The sequence below is a fragment of the Lineus longissimus genome, chromosome 11, assembly GCF_910592395.1.
Source record: "Lineus longissimus chromosome 11, tnLinLong1.2, whole genome shotgun sequence".
Taxonomy (NCBI): domain Eukaryota; kingdom Metazoa; phylum Nemertea; class Pilidiophora; order Heteronemertea; family Lineidae; genus Lineus; species Lineus longissimus.
Genome location: NC_088318.1, coordinates 9,182,034 through 9,200,555, shown reverse-complemented (window position 1 = coordinate 9,200,555; position 18,522 = coordinate 9,182,034). Strand labels below are relative to the sequence as shown.

Below are 18,522 nucleotides of genomic sequence, written 5' to 3'. Positions count from 1 at the left end.
TTATCCCCATAATTGTTACATAAAAATTAAAGCATTAAAATACTGGCATAGACTTACCACCATCATGATCAGAACGACCTGAGCAATTTATATGTTTGGGACTTGGGATTGTTATAATCCCCTTGCCGCCAGGAGGGCCCGGAGAGAGTCCACCACACCGCTTTCCTCAAGCGGGGGATTGGTGTAGGCGGAACCACTCAGGGCCACCCTGACGGAAGAGAGACCCAAAGACATTATCCGCTCCACAATAGTGCCCTTGATGTTAAATTTCAGAAGGGCCAAAACCAGATCCCTAGCCGGGCAGTCAACGCTAACCAAGCCCCTGAAAAGACCAACAGTTTGGCTTTTTAATGTTTCTGACAGTTTCTTTCTGCCAAGGGCCAGAATAAGAGCACTATATATTTGTGCCTTTTGCTAAGGCCAAAGCATCTTTTAACCAACGTGCCCTGTGTCGACTCGAGTTTCTTCAGATTACCCTTGCTAATGTTAACTGAGGCCATGCCATAAAGTAGAGAGGGAGCACAAACTGCTCTCCACAACTCGGTTTTTGCTTCAACACAGAGACGGCTTAAACGCAGACGCGAAGTCGTCGTAAACGTTGTTCCAAATCGAGTGCGACGATCTATAGTGCATGTGCGATATTTCACCATCTTCGCAGACGTCGTTGACTCCCGCTACCGAATTATTTTCCGAATTCGTTCTATCGTACTCACATTTCGGCTTTCTCAAAGAGAAAGGTTCTAATTCATGAAGTGAATAATACTCTCAACAATGCTGACATATTTTCGTCATTCCCGCATAACTGTTCAACGTCCAACGACATCCCATTTGACAAATAGAAATATTAATTCATATCAAATACATTAAGAACCTTTTATTTGATTTTAAAAGAAGTTATCGAGTAAATGGACATCACCCAAAGTATCCACGAAATAAACGGACAAATTACCACAAAAACACCTTTTCTCAATAAACTAGCAATTTATAGCAAATAAATATGTCGGGAGACAAAACTGCATACAAACTTAGCTACGCTATGAAAAACTATAAGACCTCAAGTGATAGATTTCAAGGAGAAAAATCGACGAATAAAAAAATTAAGGACCACAATTGTGATCCAAAAATTCGGTCGTAACTCTTCATGCTCTTCGACTGCCTCTTCTTTGCGTGACAACAAAACGATACCCCGTACTCCCTATTTCGTCAAGAGACTCTGACGTAGTATACACCCTCTGTTACGTCAGGATGGCTATGACGTAAAGTATCCAAACCATCTATTGTGTTGCAAAGGTAAACCGATAGCCTACATGTACCTTAACCAACCCTGTAAACGGTCATATCCTGACGGGATATTCTGCTTTGTGCATACACTATGGATGCAGTCCTTGTGCCTGTCTGTTGCAAGTTTAATGAACTCGCTTCGCATAATCAATATGTTCCAGGGCCGTTGATGTGTGGTGGTGTGTGTGCGGCAGCTCCACCAGCACAGATCACTCGATAGACTACTGGATCTAGGATAAGAATACCGTGGTGGTGTCACTATTACAGCTAATGATCTGCTGAAGTGGGTGGATCAGTCAGAATGCAGAGTGTTATTCAACAAAACGATATACCGCGAGATAGCACCGCGAGGCAGTCCAACATGGCGCAGTTGCATCGCTTTGTAAAGCTGAACGATAGATTCGATACCCATGTTTTCACTTTCGTGGTACCCGCAACGGTTCTGAAGGAATACTCACCGGATGTGTTTTCGAGGGATTTCATGTATGGGTTTCAAAAGTGGTGTATCTGTCTCCAAAGGTCCGACCACCATATTGGTGCTTTTCTCACCCTTCGTAACGTCACAGACGGTTTGTCTGTCAAGGTGGATTACAGTTTTACTGTCGTCAATAAAGAACACTTTACTAAGAATGAAACTTCTTTTGCAAAGGATACAGAATTTACTTCAACAATTCCGACGAATGGCCGGAAGACATTTATCGGGGTGTCGGATATATGTGAGCGAAAGTTCTTAATAGAAGAGGAGAAGATATTAATGGAGTTGGAAATAAGGAACATCAAGACAGCATACGAATATGTCATTACTATTCCTCGTGATCCAAAGAATCAACAAAATGTCGCAAAAAACTATCAGAAATTCGAAACGGCATATTTCGCATTTGGTGGTTGTGATTGGAATGTCCTTGTCTTTCCCAACGGGGACTGTGCCCAAAATGACGGGAAACCAACGATTCACTTGAGTCGGCAGACGGGATTGGACCACTGCTGCAAAATCAAATACCGAGTAACTATAGGTCATGGGGATAGGAATTTAGAGTCTGACATCCTTGATGATTACGTTGATTCAAGTGGTAACGGATTGGGGTATTACCTCGGCGCTAGCGTATACAGTTTAGCATCGCATAAAGGCCGCTTGAAACTCAAAGTTGACTTGTATACAGTGACAGCGGTAAGTGAGGTGCAGATCTGTCCTCTGGACCACAGAAAGAATAGGTCGCGTTGCTACGACCGAGAAAAGCAAGCATGGATTATAGAATCAGACATGGATGATGCCTATTTGAGATTACGCCTCTTCTATGCAGATATTTACAACATTCCTCGCCATTATACCCGTTTCGTCTGCTGGAACTTGAGCGTTTTGCCGGTAGCCAGCGCTGGGGCAAGGAGGCGCTCTATAAAAGCAATCAGAACCCCCTTCTCCAACTATTACACTCAGACTGACGCCGATGAAGGGTATGACATGCTTACCACTGTCCCTATTAACGAGGTAAGTAAACCTACTACTGTGGCCGAGCTGATGATGTATTACGGAGGACACTTGCCACGACCGAAATCCGTTCAGCACATTCGTATAGTATGTGGCGTGTTTCACAAAAAGTGCTGCACATTTTCAACTGTTTGGCTCAAAAGTATACAATTCTGTGAAGTTGTGATGTGAACCATAAAGTATAATTGCCCCCCCCCCCTTTTAATGTGGTCAACTTACCACCAACACGCCGTGTGCAGTTTATCATTTTACCTCGTAGGCGCTCTATAAAAGCTTTACTGCCGTCAGTAGCATGGATATCTGGCTGCAATTGGCTCCTCTGGTTTGGATCCTTCTTTCCATTCGAGTTGCTTGTGGGCTGCTGGGATGTTTCCTCCAATCAAAACCTTAATCTTTCCAACTGGACTCTCTGGGGTGGGTAAGTCTCTCAGATGCTCATAACTTGACCAAATTTCCTTAGACGGCAGGTGTTTGTCTCCCATAGGCAAACTTTCCCAAGAGTATACTTCAGGAATATCGATCCAGCGTTACCATCCAATCCGGAAATTTTCAGACTGATTTTAGTGCTTTTACCCGCACTAACTCCATTCAATGTCTTCAATTCGACTGGCTTTTCATCTGGCTCTATGGATAATTCCTGCAGAACGTCTTCTTCACACAGAGAGGCGCTGGAGTAGGAATCGATTCCTGCCCAAGTCTTCATTTCCTTTCTGGTAGCTGGACATCTGCCTATGACAGGGAATGCTGGGAACAGGACTTTATCTTCGGTTTTTCCCAGGAAGCTGTTACCAATTACAGTGGGGGTGGTTCCATCCCTGTCTTCAGCCTTGTCAAAGTGTAGGGGAGTATGATGCTTAGTTGTAGACTTGCATCCCATCTTTTGACATTCCTTAGGGAGAGGGCATTTCCTGGCTGAGTTGTGGGCAGTGACCTTGTTGTCAGCATTCAGGCAATTAAAACAGAGTCCCATTCCCTTTATGATGTCCTGCTTCTGTTTCCATGGCAACCTCTTGACACTTGAACACTCCCAGATGGAATGCGATGGTCCACTGGTGCAATGAGTACATTTCACACTAGGTTTACTAGTACTCTGGGTTGTCCTTTCAGATCCTTGTTGCTTGGTACTCTTCCAAGTTTTCTTCTTAGCTTCGCCAGTATTATTGACATTTGATCTGGACTTCTCATCCTTCGAGCTCTCCTGGCCATCTGTGATAATGTCTTTACGGAGGGGGTCTTGTTCCGATCTTTGACTGCATCATTGTTCTTCCGCTTATCATTCTTATGCTCAAGCAAGGCTGCAAATTTGCTGTCGTTTACCTCCCTTGAAAGTCCCTTGATGAATCTGACAACTTCTGAAAAAGTGACCTCCCCGTACTCCTCTCTGATCCTGGCTGCCTTTCTTAACCAGCTGCGGCGATCATGCATCGGTAGTTTTGCGATCACATCGACTAGGTAATCTGGATGATCTAGTGACTTTTCCTTGTTAACACTACGTAGAGACAACTCTGTGGTCTCCAGAAGATCTGCATATTTTCGCATCGCATTCCTGTCGCCAGCCTTGACGTCACCCTGGGTCTTCAGTTTCCTGTGAAACTCCATCGTGATGAGATGAGGCTGTCCGAAATTTAGATACAGTTCTCGCTTAGCTTGGCTGTAGCCCTCATCTGTCGCTAGCATATCATATCTCAATATGACTTCGCTGGCCTTTCCACTGCAGTATTTCCTGAGATTCTGGTATAACTCTCCTGGATCACGGGTTCTGGATTCGATGTTCTGTCTAAATGCTGTTGTGAATCGTGGATAATCAAGCGGGTCTCCAGAGAACCCTTTTAGCTCGGGCCTTGGGAGCTCTAGCCGTGTCTGGAGTGCTTGCAGATGGTCGACTATGGGCAAGAAGGCATCTCTAGGATCCATTTGACCTTGAACTTGAAAGCTGTATCCCCTGTCTTCAGCGTGACGATGACCTGTTGAACTAGGATGTTGATCAGCTTTCATCTGTTGACCTTGAAAGTTGTATCCCCTGTCTTCAGCGTGACGATGACCTGTTGAACTAGGATGTTGATCAGCTTTCATCTGTTGACCTTGAAAGTTGTATCCCCTGTCTTCAGCGTGACGATGACCTGTTGAACTAGGATGTTGATCAGCTTTCATCTGTTGACCTTGAAAGTTGTATCCCCTGTCTTCAGCGTGACGATGACCTGTTGAACTAGGATGTTGATCAGCTTTCATCTGTTGACCTTGAAAGTTGTATCCCCTGCCTTCAGCGTGACGATGACCTGTTGAACTAGGATGTTGATCAGCTTTCATCTGTTGATCTTGAAAGATGTACCCTCTGCCCTCTCTGCTGACATGCTCTACATCTCGGCTCTGACCAACTTGAATCTCATCAGGCTTTGGTTGTACAGGCGATGTCAACTGGTTAACCTCCCTATGACTATTGATACTAGCAGTGTGATCATTATGACTTGGGATCATGGCACGGCTACCTCGCTTCACATCATGACTCTGTGTGGAAGAATGTGTCAGCTCTGGTTTCGCACCCTTATCCTCTGACCTAGTGTGCCGCTGAAATTCCACCTCTTGACCTATTACATGAGTGTGCACCATCATTGATCTGGTCTCTTGAGCAGCATCTTGGGTGTGGAAATGTGATAACCAGGGTTGGACTCTATCTGCTGATCCACTGTGTTTGCCTTTCTTTATCCCTTGCAAGCCATGTACATGCATGCATGTATCCGCTTGTGCTGGTGCTATCTCGAACATCTTCACTGTGAGTATCGAAACGTGGCAACCAAGGTTTCACACCCATATCAGCTGATTCAGTGTTCTTCTGTTGGACTTCATCAGACTCTATCCCTGTAGGACTGCCATTACCAATTTCATTTCTATCCTGGGTAGCGTACTTCCTAACTTCAGCATCAGCGCAGAAATCATCCGGTTTCGACTTATCACCCATATCTTGATAAACAGATCTGTTGTCGACAGCGACTGGACCCTCTCGGGCAGCATCACCCCAACTGGACAGCAAAGCATTAGGCCCAGGCATGGCATCTCGGTCCCCGGCAACATCAACCCTACCATTCTGCTTGTGGGACTCAAGGACATCAAACAACTTGTGACCTGTATCTTCTTTGCAGACTCTATCCTTCGAAACTGGTTCTTCATCTTGATTTTGGACCTCTAAGTCCTCATCCTCAAAATCCCTCAACCGTTCCTCAAGATCTCGGTCTACAGACTGAAGTGTGGCGCTCATCTCTGCGCGAATGTCAATCATCCTTCTTCTCATTGCCAAATTAATCTGAACCTGTTTTCTTGCCATCTCAGTTTCAATCTGGGCCTCAGCCATCTGTTGTTCAGCGATGAGTCTCGTCTTCTCCATCTCGGCCTCCAACAACTTCCTCTGGCTCTGCCTGGACTTGGAGGACCTATTACTGCTAGTGCTAGGCCTTCTACTTGTGGTTATTATGCTATTGCTACAACTGTTGTTATGCCTACTACTAGCCCATGAAGATGCACCACTGGGTAACTTGGCGTCCGCCAACTGCAGCAGGGCCTCGGCTACCTCTAAAGACACGTTTCCAGCGGGACCATTTCTCCTTCCACTCCGCGGTGCGCCGTCGTGTGATTCACTCATCGAATGCATTATGTATGTGTGTGCGTGCAAGCCGATCAGATCAATTTGTTTTAAACCGAAAGTCTGGTTGTGGTGGCTGCTGCCTCGAATGTCATCAATAACTTCTTAACGCGTTATACCTTTAATGAATGATTTAATGATCTCTCTCGTGACACATCTGATCTTACATTCTTTCTCTTAAAAACGGTTTAAAACAGTTATTTGTTCTGGGTTTAGCATTTCCTCCCGTCTTCTAACGCACACGCAACAACATCAGCACCTGGCCACCGGACCAATTCCGGGGGCGCCGGACGGAGCCGTCTTCGCGGCTGCAAACCCTACCAAAAATTGCAACAAAGATTTACAGGACTCGGGTGATGGATTCTTAGCAACCGAGGAGATCAATGAGATATTAGACTATTTATGTACATCTTAGGTGACTTCCTCGGTTGATGGGATTCTACCGCTGGAGTGCCTCATGTACAACTAAATTATATGTCCTCATTTTGTATCGATATTTTGTCAAACTTGTTACAGCACTGTATATATTTCAACACCATGCACCTCTGATTGTACCTAGTACGAAATAAACATATATACAGGGTGTATCAGAAAAAATTAGACTGTCGAAAAAATCATCATAAAATTAACATAGGGAGGAGTTTCGAAAAACTGGTACACCCCTTTGTAGAGGGTGTGATTTTGCATCGAATTATACCAGTGTCATCGTTAACACTTTACGTTACAATGAGCATGGACAATTTGAATTTTGAAAAATTAAAGTCCTTTGCGCACGGGAATGTGAGGGTTAAAATTGGATGTGTCAAAGTGAATGAAAAGTTTAGATGGAGTTTTACTCGCGTGCCAAAGCGTTTTTGAAATAATTAACCCTTTCACCCTCTAATCCTGAAACAAAAATATCTCATTTCTGAGTGTTGATCTTCATCAACGGGTCAAGAAACTTAAACTGTTTTACATGTACTGACTGTTAGGTTTACATGAATATAAGCGTACACCGTCATTGTTCGGCTGAGGAAGATCACTTAAAAGAAAAAATAACCTAATTGTACAGTAGCCCATTGGCATTTTTAACAAAGCATTCACGATGTACATGTACATGTAAATGTACAATGAATTAAACTGTCAAATCACACAATTCTCGTACAAGTTCTCGTACTTTCTGGAATTTCCTGTCATGGTGCAATGGGACAATCAAAAGTTCATTAGTCCTCCACGTGGGCACCGTTTCTTTGAACGCAGATCTGTGCCCTTCGCAACATGTGCCCAACATCACGCCTTATCACCGCTCCGTCTTCCCTTAAGATCTCAACTTCGGCTGTGATCCTTCTCTCAAGATCATCCAGGTTGGCAGGGGGTTTGACATAAACCTTTGATTTAAGGTGGCCCCACAGGAAGTAGTCGAGTGGTCGGGAGACCGCGGAGGCCATTCCACTGGTCTGTTCAACGCAACAACTCTGTCTCCGAACAGTTCTGTCAGCCGCTCGGTAACAACCCTCCGTTTGTGGGGTGGCGCGCCATCCTTCGCCCACCAAGTGCGCCTGAATTCGATGGCATCCCTTCCTTGTGGCCTAAACCTGCGCATTCTGTTGATAGCGGGAACCATACGTTCATTGATCATTTGGAGGTAGTCCTCGCCATTCAGGTTTTGGCGAAAGAAGAAAGGTCCGACGATGGCTCTGTTGCCGACTAACTCAATCCAGACCGTTACCTTGTGCCGGGCGTCATTGCGCTCGTATGCAAAATCAAGTGGCTGCTCTCCCCTCGGGCGATATTCCCTTACGTTATGGCTGTTCACAAAAGCATTCATGGCGAAGCCAGACTCATCTCCGATGATAAAGTCATCGAGGAAACGTTGCCGCTGTCCAAGCAACCACTGGCAGAATCGTAGGCGACGTGCCAAATCGTCGGGAAGAAGTTGATGCCTCTTAATCATTTGGTACGGGTGGAATCGCAGGTCAAGGCGCGTGATACGATTTGAATGTGGTTGACGACATGCCAAGACCGTTCCTTCTGCAGCTGATGGTCTCCTCTCTCTCTTGTCCGACATGGTGTTCGTCGAGGAGGGTCCTCACTGCTTCAATGTTGGCTGGAGTACGTTCCGTCCTACGTCGGCCCGACCTCCCTTTGTTGAGATTGTGGCTGGTTCCAGAAGTACGGTACTTATTGACATTGTTGAAGACAGTGGCACGACTTGGAACTCTCACATTTGGAAATTGACGTTGGATCCGCTCAAGAACAGCAGGGACACTTTTGGTTTGGAGATATTCAGTAACCAGAAAAGACCTCTGATGAGGGGTGTACTGTGGCCTGACCATTTTACATCCATACCACAGGACACAAGCCAAACAGTGAGGACAAAATGCACAGATGCTCACAGATTTATGGCCAGGAATTACGTTAGGCCTATTATCTAACCAACATAAGGTAGCTATTTGAAGAAAATATGAAATTGACAAGATAGGACTTATGGTTATTATGGTCATGACCACTCCATGCCATTGCGTTAACCCCTTGATGAAGATCTACACTCAGAAATGAGATAGTTTTGTTTCAGGATTAGAGGGTGAAAGGGTTAATTATTTCAAAAACGCTTTGGCATGCGAGTAAAACTCCATCTACATTTTTAATTCACTTTGACACATCCAATTTTAACCCTCACATTCCCGTGCGCAAAGGACTTTAATTTTTCAAAATTCAAATTGTCCATGCTCATTGGAACGTAAAGTGTTAACGATGACACTGGTATAATACGATGCAGAATCACACCCTCTACAAAGGGGTGTACCAGTTTTTCGAAACTCCTCCCTATGTTAATTTTATGATGATTTTTTCGACAGTCTAATTTTTTCTGATACACCCTGTATAGTCAATACTACAACTCGACGGGAGGGCGCACTTGAACAGGACTAATCCTGGAAAGTTGCGCCATATAAATAACAATTTTATTATTATTATTAAAAGACGATGATGACTTAGTTTGCATCCGTCTATCCCGCATTCTCTGCTCCCCTCACAGGAAACGCCAGCATGTCCGTAACCAAGGCAACGAAAACAAAGTTTGTTTTCTTTGGCAAAGGACATTTTCTGTTTGTGTGGCATTTTCTTAAAGTCGGCGCATGTCCAGACTCCATGTGACTCTTCACACACCTTACAAGATGATCTTTCTGATTGTGTTGTCTTAACAGCTGTCGTTGTAACGTGGGTCCTGAAGCTATCGGTGTCTATTCTAGAACAAATGTTTACTCCATGTATCGTTTCGGATGCAGTAATCTGAAACTGTGACTCTCCATTAACAAATTCCCTCATTGTCGTAACCGACTCTTCTGCTCTGTTCTCATAAACCCATTATCGATATCTTGCAAACAACCATTCTGTCAGTTTCTTTTCCAGACTGAAGTGGAGTGAATCACTGCCCATCTGGTAGTGTAGCCCCCCGTCTTCTAAGTTGACTATTAGGACATCAAATAACTCGGCCAACTTTTCTAAATATCTTGGATGACCATCCCACTTGCTTGAAATTCTCGAAATGGTCTAGTCGAAACGTGATTTGTCTACGCGGACCCCCATACTTCCTATCCAGAAGTATTAAGGTAGCAGGAAGGGTTGGGCGTTTGTGGTTTCTGAGTCTGAGGGGGTTGGTGTCTGTTGACTGTGCTTTAAGAGAGACTAGGCATGGCGCCAGTCTCTCTTAAAGCACAGTCAACAGGCATTTGGTCTCAGTATTTGGGTTTTGATTGCCATGACTGTACCCCTGTAAAAGTCAGAGGAGGAGAAGTTTGGAATGATGAAAGCATTGAAGAAGAAGAAATGTTATTATTGAGGAAAGCAAAATTTATTATGAGACTAGAAGGCAGTGTCCTGATTTGATTATTTTGAAAATGGCGGTCTGAACACATTAAAAGGTGGAACATGGCATTTTATCGACTTTGAAGTGTTCTGCAGTTAAAGGGAGACTATAGGCAGCAGCTAGGTAGGCAAGATAAAGTCATACAAATTTGCCAATAGGGGTCAGTCATATCTCTAGGCATGGCGCCAGTCTCTCTTAAAGCACAGTCAACAGGCATTTGGTCTTAGTATTTGGGTAAGTACAGAATCAAGGCAGCTCAGAGAGCAATGATTGAACGATGCTGTTGAAGGATACTGCATCAGTCACGACCAACTTCTCATCAGAAAGCGTCACCACCAGCATATTCAATGTTCAGTTCCAACCTGTACCAGTCCAATGCACGCCTGTCATGGTCAGCAGTGGTCAGCTTAGCGCGATATGGAACATTCTTCCGAAACTCAAGCGAGGGAAGTCTGCTCATTAGCCTATCTCGCGCACTGCTCCTTCTTGTGAAACATCGTAGTGAAATCGTGGTACAGTGGGGCGTCCTCGAGGATTGCAGCTGGTCGGACAGACGTGAGGTGGAATGTGGGCGGCTGCACTTCTTCGTTGATGTGCGATGGCAGATAGCACAGTTGTTGCGTTGCATGACAGCTGAAAGTGAATGTGATATCATAGAACTGAGGCGTTTGCAATGAGACTATAGGTGAAGTAGAAGCAAGGAGTGAAATGGGCCATCTTCCAGTGACTAATATACAGAGTAAGGGCACTGGGTGTTGTTAGATTCAGCATTGAATGTATTCCTCGTACAAGCGTGAATAGTGTGGACATACAGTGAGAGGTGAGAGACCCCTATTGACTACTTCTTGTAACTTTATCTTGGATATTATATTAGTATTGAACTTCTAGCCATGGAATATGAAGAAATTGAAGTTGTTGGCATGGAATATGAAAAATTATTCAACGGTGAAAGACATTATTCCATGAGGCTTTGCCGTGATCGCAAAGGACGCGACGCGATTGGTTCACATGCTAATGAGGTATGAAAATGATAATTACCTCTATAATGCTACTTGGATAGCGACTGTGTCATTGATTGCAACAGTGGTCGATGTCAATGTGTGCCTGTAATGTCAATGAAGTATGATGAGGTGATGACGATAGTGCAATTATTAAATATTGGCAAGAGATCATACTACAACATAGGTCTTGTTTTTGACAGATGACTGTGCGACATTCCCATTGGGTCTTGTTAGAGTCAGCGCTGCATGTATTCCTTGTACAAGCTTGAATAGTTGTGACGGACTTTGAGGGGTAAGAGACCCCTATCGGCTACTTCGTCTAACTTTATCCTGCCTACCTAGCTGCTAGCAATAGTGCCCCTTTATCAAGAGTGAAACCCACTGTGCGGGGCTAAGAAATTACCTTTATAATCCTAGTTGGATATTCTAAAATACCTTGGTACCGTAAAGTCAACTTTTAAATGGAAAATGCATACGCCTCGTTCTGAGAGTGGAGTGTTTTGGACACGCAAGGTGGAGTCTAACAACCATTTTGGTAGCATAGAGTAGTTAAACAGAGAACTTTATATACTTTTAAAATCATGAAATCCAAGACGACAACCCACTCCCACTCACGTGCGACCACTGTACATCAGCCTGTGGATCGTCATGTCCATAGGAATGCATAGGGTGTAGTCCATTTATAGTGTAGAGACAGTAGAAACGGTGTAACGTTCTCGTAGTCCAAGAGAGATTCAGTTTATAGACATTTCATTGACATTACAATTTTGTCAGTTGCAAGTCATCATGGCCACTGGGAGTCGTAGTGAAACACCATTAGGAGCACTAAAAAAGGACAGAGCTAATGCAAAAATACGGTACACCCTAGCCAAATCAATCTTTTTCGTAGAGTTGAAAAAGGAGTCACCTGTTAAGGCAGAAGTCGTACAATGTTTTGAGAGCTGTTCGGAGGCGTTTGATGAAGCCATCACTATTTGTGGGCGCTTAGAAACTGTGTATATCATAGGGGGCGACTCCATAAAAGAGGATAGTTTGTTAATGAAAACATTGACGTTGGAGCAAGGAGGATACCGCGGTGACGTCATATCACGTGATCACATCCCATATTAGTGATCGCTATGGCCAATCAGATTCAGTCTACTGACAGCACCAGCACTGAACGCATCTCCACGTGCCACTGTCTGGTGCACTCCTGTACACAAAAACACCAATAGACATGAACTATTGCAATACCTAGTATGGATTCTTCCTGTGTAAAATAAAATTTACAGAGCAGATTAACTTCCACGAATAAAAAAGACGTTTGGCGTGGCCAAAGTGCGGAAATAATGTCTCCGCTAAAATACACTACGAAATACACTAGGCAATGCACTACGCGATACACGGTAGAGATGCAGTTGAGTTTGCTATTGTTTTGACTTAGAAGCCCGCCCATATCATAATATATTCATGTATTCATGAAGTATGAACTCATTTCTGTCCCATACAACTCTAAGAACAGTCAATTTCTTCTTTAATCATCACCGAAACCGCGATATCCGCAGGAAGATTTCGTTCTAGTGTCCGAAAATGCATGATCTTACAGGGGCGCTAACTCGACAAATAGAGGGGATCTATGGGGATCTATGCGAGTTTTAGGTCCTACAGGTCTCGAACTTGTAAAATCTGTAAACATGCCTCCAAATCCCATTATGATAATGAATAGATTGCTCCATATCTGGGAGACTGTTTTGAAACCATCGCTAATTTTGGAAGATCGGCGCCCGGCTATTTGGTTTTAAAAACCCTATTTTTCCCCATCAAAACATCACTTTTCATTATTCAAATGATAACTTATTGTCTAAAGACATATTTCATAGCAGAAAAGTACTAATAACTCTGATTTGATGCGAAAAATCTAACTTTGTTTGACGACTTGATTTTTCCTTGGCCCTGGATCGAGTTTGTTTACAATATGCAGCGCCATCTTGGAAAAGCCGTGACGTCACCGCGGTATCCTCCTTGACGTTGGAGTATGATTTCCATATAGTGGATGTTTTGTTCAACAAATTCGTGAAAAATAGTCTTCAGCAAGATCAAGTAACACAGGATATAACAAGTAGAGCTAGTGCTGCAGAGATTGATAAAACTGTAAAGGACCTGGAAAAGGAGATCAAATCGATTGACTCGAAGATTAAAGAAATGGAAAGTTAATATATGATGGCAGCAAGATTAAGAAGAAGGATGTAATGTAATGTAATGTAATGTTTATATTTACATAGCGCTAATCAGTAAAGACTGCTCAAGCGCTTACCCTGGTCTCCACAGAAATCAATCAGGGGTTTCAAGGAGCAACCAGAAGGTGCTCACTTGAACTTGACCAGGATGCATCAAAGAAGAGTCAAGCCCAGAATGACCAGTCAGGATCAGGGAATGGCGAGGCAAGGCCATCTGTCAAAACAGCCGAAAAGCAGTTGGAGTTAAAACCGGAAGCTGAGCAGTTCAAACCGAAGGAAGAAAAGATACAGCATCAAGTACTACAACCAGTGAGCAGCACTCCACTAAGAGGTCATCAGGATCAAATGTTGATATTGCGATTTGAACAATCGTACTCTCAAGGTGGTGGTATAGCATTCGATCCAACTAGACATTTGTCACGAGTTACCATTCCAAAATTCCATGGGGATAAACGCAATATCCCTCATGGAAAGCCGCATTTATGTCCTGTGTCGATAGCGTAGCTGTAATTGCTGAATACAAATTACTCCGGCTTCGTGATTGCCTGACAGGAGAGGCTTTGCAGGTTATTGATGGGTTAGGGCACTCCGCAGCGGCATATGAGGTGGCGAAGGCTAGATTTGAAAGAAAGTACGGGAGTGAGAGAAGGCAAGTCATCCTGAGAATGGAAGAGCTGGACAGGTTTAAATATACAGTAAATGCTCAGTTACCTCGGGATAGGCCTAGTTTTTGGTATAAAATGGGGCCCAGAGAGGGTATTCATGTAAAATGTGACACTGATTTTTTAGTGAATAGAAGTGTACAGGCCTATGGTTGATTGGTTTTCTGAAAGAGGACTTGAATGAGACGTGTCCCTTGCCAAGGCCTGGGTCTATTTCATACTATTGTAGGAGAAAAAGAATTAACCCTTTCTTGTTTTTTAGTGAAATTGGTTTCAGTCATTCAATACGCAGACCTCTGACCAGTGACAATGATTACAACTTTTATCCACCTTTTCGTGTTGTTTGTACGTTTGGTTGTCTGCATGGATATGCCTAATGATGGTGAGGGTGATATGGAAGGTCATCGTCCTGGTACGTCTAGGCGACTCCATGGCTACCCTGTGGAGGCACGTCTACGGCATGCATTAGACTGTCAGCATGCTATTTAACATGGTCAGGTTTTGAATGTCGCAGAGTATGCAAGGAGGCATAGATTGGCCAATTCAACTTTGCGCGGATGGATTCAGGACATTGACCACCTCATGGACCAGGCAGAACACAATGCTCACAGTCGAAGGGTGCGCATTGATCATGATGGATTATGGCCTGAGGTTGAAGATGCCGTGCACCAGTCATTTCTTGAGAGGAGGCAGAGAGCTCTGCCAGTATCCAGGTCTGATCTTCGCCAGGATGCTGTTGTAGCCTTTGAAAATTGGTGGGGTGAGCTTCCTGTCGAAAGACAGGATGAAATGAGGCACCAGCGCCCTGAAAGAGTGAACTTTGTTGCTAGTGATGGGTGGTTGTCAAGGTTCATGGCCAGAAAGTGCATCACGTTTCGTCGAAAGACCAAGGATACTGCCACATTACCACGTGATGCTGAGGAGAGGGTGGCTAGATTTCAAGAGGAGGTAAGGACTACTGTTCAGGAAAATAACGTCCACACTATTTTTAACTTTAATGAAACTTTTACCCAACTTGATTTTCCGCCAATGTATACTGCTGCAACAAAGGGGTCAAAGAACATTGATGTGCGGACATCGAGGGGAACCCAAAACTGGGTTGTACGGTTGGACTTACAATTGGGTCAAATGGAGAGAAAGCTCCAGCTCATGTCGTTTTCAGGGAACCCGGTTTTGTTAGGGAAATCAGAGCCCTGCATGACATACCAGAAAATGTAAGGGTAACGTCTTCAAGGTCTAGGTGGGAGAATGCAGGAACACTGCAGCACTGGCAGGAAGAAATCTTTTTTCCCTTTGTTGGAGACTTTAATCCAAATGAAATTTTGCTTTTGGTAGACAGATTTCGCCCACATCAGGCCGAACAATTCCGCCAGCCTCTGGTTGAAGCTGGTATTTTACTTGATGACATCCCTGCCAGATGTACATCTCTCGCCCAGCCTCTAGACCTAACCGTCATGAGGGGGTTTAAAACCTTGGTCCGTAAGTACTGGAAGGAATGGAAAACCCAGCATACTAATGCAGATGGACAGTGTGCCAAAATCCCTCTCATCAGTTCTAGAAATTCTAAGTCATGCATGGGCTGATGTAAGTCCCAATGCAGCAATTCGGGGATTCCAAGTAGCTGGACTCATTCCACGTGAAAATGGACAATACGCCGATGCTCAGGCGGAAGGAGGTCTTCTCCTTGATGAAGATGAACTGTCTGATGTGGAAGAGGATATTGTGTTTCATGATACAATGAAGACAGTGACTGACTTGTAACAGAAGTCTGAATTTGTCATAAAGTGTTGAATTTTCGGCTCATGAGACTCATTCCACCAATCAATGTTGAAATTTGGTCTTTTTTAGTGTTGTAATGAGTTGTCTAATGCTGACTGATTTTGACTTTTCATTCAGTGTTAGGATACACTCCAATGCAGACAAGAGCGACCTATTCACTTTTATTCTATTACTCAATGAACTCCCAAGGGGTCTGACTTGAATAAACGAAATGAGCATGATGTTCTGACTTCATGTTAATTTAAACACCTATTGAAACAGCTGTCACCAGAAATAAGTGGTCAACTTTCTCTCCCCCATAAAGGCCTCATATTATGTGTTTGCAAAAATTGGCTGATCCCGAGGTAACTGAGCATTTACTGTATATGTTTTTTTATATATGTACATCAAAAATGTACATATGTTACAGTGCCATGGTGTGCAAAGTGTTGGGTGCAGTGGTTAGAATAAAAGATGGTAATCCAAAAGACTTGGAAAGATTTGCCGAATTACTTGACGTTCAGTCAGTTAACTTGCTTGATGCAAACCAACAATCAGAGCTAGGTGGAGGATCACTATACATCACATTACAAAGACAGTTAAGCTATAATTTGCTAGGAAGGTTTCACAGATGGGTGTTTGATAATAAGAAAGAAAAAACTGTTGAATCTCTTCGAGAATTTGTAAATCAGGAGACCGAGTTTTCTATTGACGCAGTAGAAGCCATTCACGGTTTGAAAAGAGAAAAGGATCGAAGAGACAACTCGAGATCATTTATTACAACACAGCAGTCATCATCGCCGAGGAAACCGCAAAAATGTAAAGTTTGCACAACAGGTCTGAGAAACCACAGAGCATGGGCATTTGATGTTTTCAAGAAATTATCAGTCGACCAAAGATGGGAGACAGCCAAGACTATGGCAAGTTGTGCCTCCGCTGTCTAGGTGGTGATGGGCATCGGGCAGAAAAATGCAATCGGACCAGGGTATGCTGCGTGGACGGATGTCAGAAGGCCCACAACCGGATGCTTCATCGAGAAGCCAGGAGCTCACAGCAGCACAGGCCCACATCAGAGGGGCAAGGTGGTCAGTTCATGGAAGGGAGCACGGCAGATGAGCAGAATCGGTTACCATAACAGGCAGCAACACGGAAAAACAGAACTGTTCCAGTTATCGTCAAACATGGGAGAAAACTTATCAAGGTCAACGCCTTACTGGATGATGCTAGCACCTCGACATATGTGAATGCCAGTGTAGCAGCTGAACTTGGAGTAGAGGGAGAAGTTACTGAGACAACGGCCAATGTTTTGAATGGTAAAATCAAGACTTTTAGCACTATGCCTGTTGAGTTCGGACTTGTGAGCCTCACTAGGGACGTTGATATGACAATCTGCACAAAGACAGTCGGAAAAGTTACTGGAAACCTGCAGGCGATTGACTGGAATCAACACAACGATGAGTTCACTCACCCGAGTTACATCCAATTTACAACGTTTGGCAGGAGAGTTCAAGTCGATTTACTGATTGGATAGGATCATGGCGAGCTACATAAGCGCAAAAGGAGACCCCGTTGCAAGAGAAACAAGACTTGGTTGGACGTGTATCGGTCCTGTAAACATCCTGCTAAGCCAACAGACAGAAGGACCAATATTGCTCACGCCTTTTTCGTCAGAGAACCAGCAGTTTTAGAAGAAATAAACAGCACCTTGTGAGAATATTGGGAAATCGAGAGGGTCAGCAAAGAGCAGTTACCGTTATCAACGAGCCAAGAAGACAAGGGAGTCTTACAGAGGACCAGAGATTCCACAAAATACCATACTAAGACTGGCAGATACCAAGTGTTAACACCCTGGAAAGACGGCCAAGCACCTGAGATGCCAGACAGCAGGAAGATGGCAGAGAGGCGGCTTGTCTCGACCGAAAAGAAGATATTACAGACGCCAGAGGTAGCAGCTAGCTATAACGAGAGCATACAGAAACGTGAGGCCAAAGGTTACATCAGAAAATTTCCCAAGAGGAGTTAAATCAAGAAGCCTAAAGTGGTATTTACCATTCTTTGCTGTAGTTCGCCCGGCAATTCAACTACAAAAACTCGAGTGGTGTTTGATGCTTCAGCCAAAGTGGATGGGGTGAGCCTGAATGACAAGATATACCAGGGACCGAAGACACAGTTAGAGCTGTTTGATGATTTGCTGAGATTCCGTAGAAAGCCTGTTGCTATCGTCTGTGACATTTCTGAAATGTATCTGCAACTTAGCGTAGACCCCAGGGAGAGAGCCTATTATCGGATTCAATACAGAGACTTAGACCAGTCGAGAGCACCAACCGAGTATGAATTCCAGCGCGTCGTTTTTGGAGTTAATTCACCGCCATTTTTAACTCAGTTCACCGTTCAAGAAAATGCTCGCAATCACAAAGAGGAGGTCCCCATGGCTACTGAGACTATACTTAAATCTACATACTTATATGGACAACAGCGTTGGCAATGAGGATCAGGTATGCCAGCTTTACGTTGAATTGAATGCATTATGGGGAGGAGCAGGAATACATCTGTGAATTCCTTTCAAAATCCTCCGCGGTATTGGCTACTATACTAGAAGAAGATCAGGCCACTGAAATTAACCTGGAGGAGGGACAC

At 44.0% G+C, this 18,522-nt stretch overlaps 1 protein-coding gene across 1 annotated transcript in view; it reads left to right on the top strand.

Moving 5' to 3' along the window:
- Positions 1 to 2,436: 2,436 nt before the first annotated feature.
- The window catches only part of LOC135495924 (uncharacterized), an 80,382-nt gene continuing 64,296 nt past the window's right edge, over positions 2,437 to 18,522 (top strand). The window contains exon 1 of the mRNA XM_064784947.1: positions 2,437 to 2,767. Coding sequence (XP_064641017.1) covers positions 2,543 to 2,767 — 225 coding nt within the window. The 5' untranslated portion in view covers positions 2,437 to 2,542. The remainder of the gene's footprint in view (positions 2,768 to 18,522) is intronic.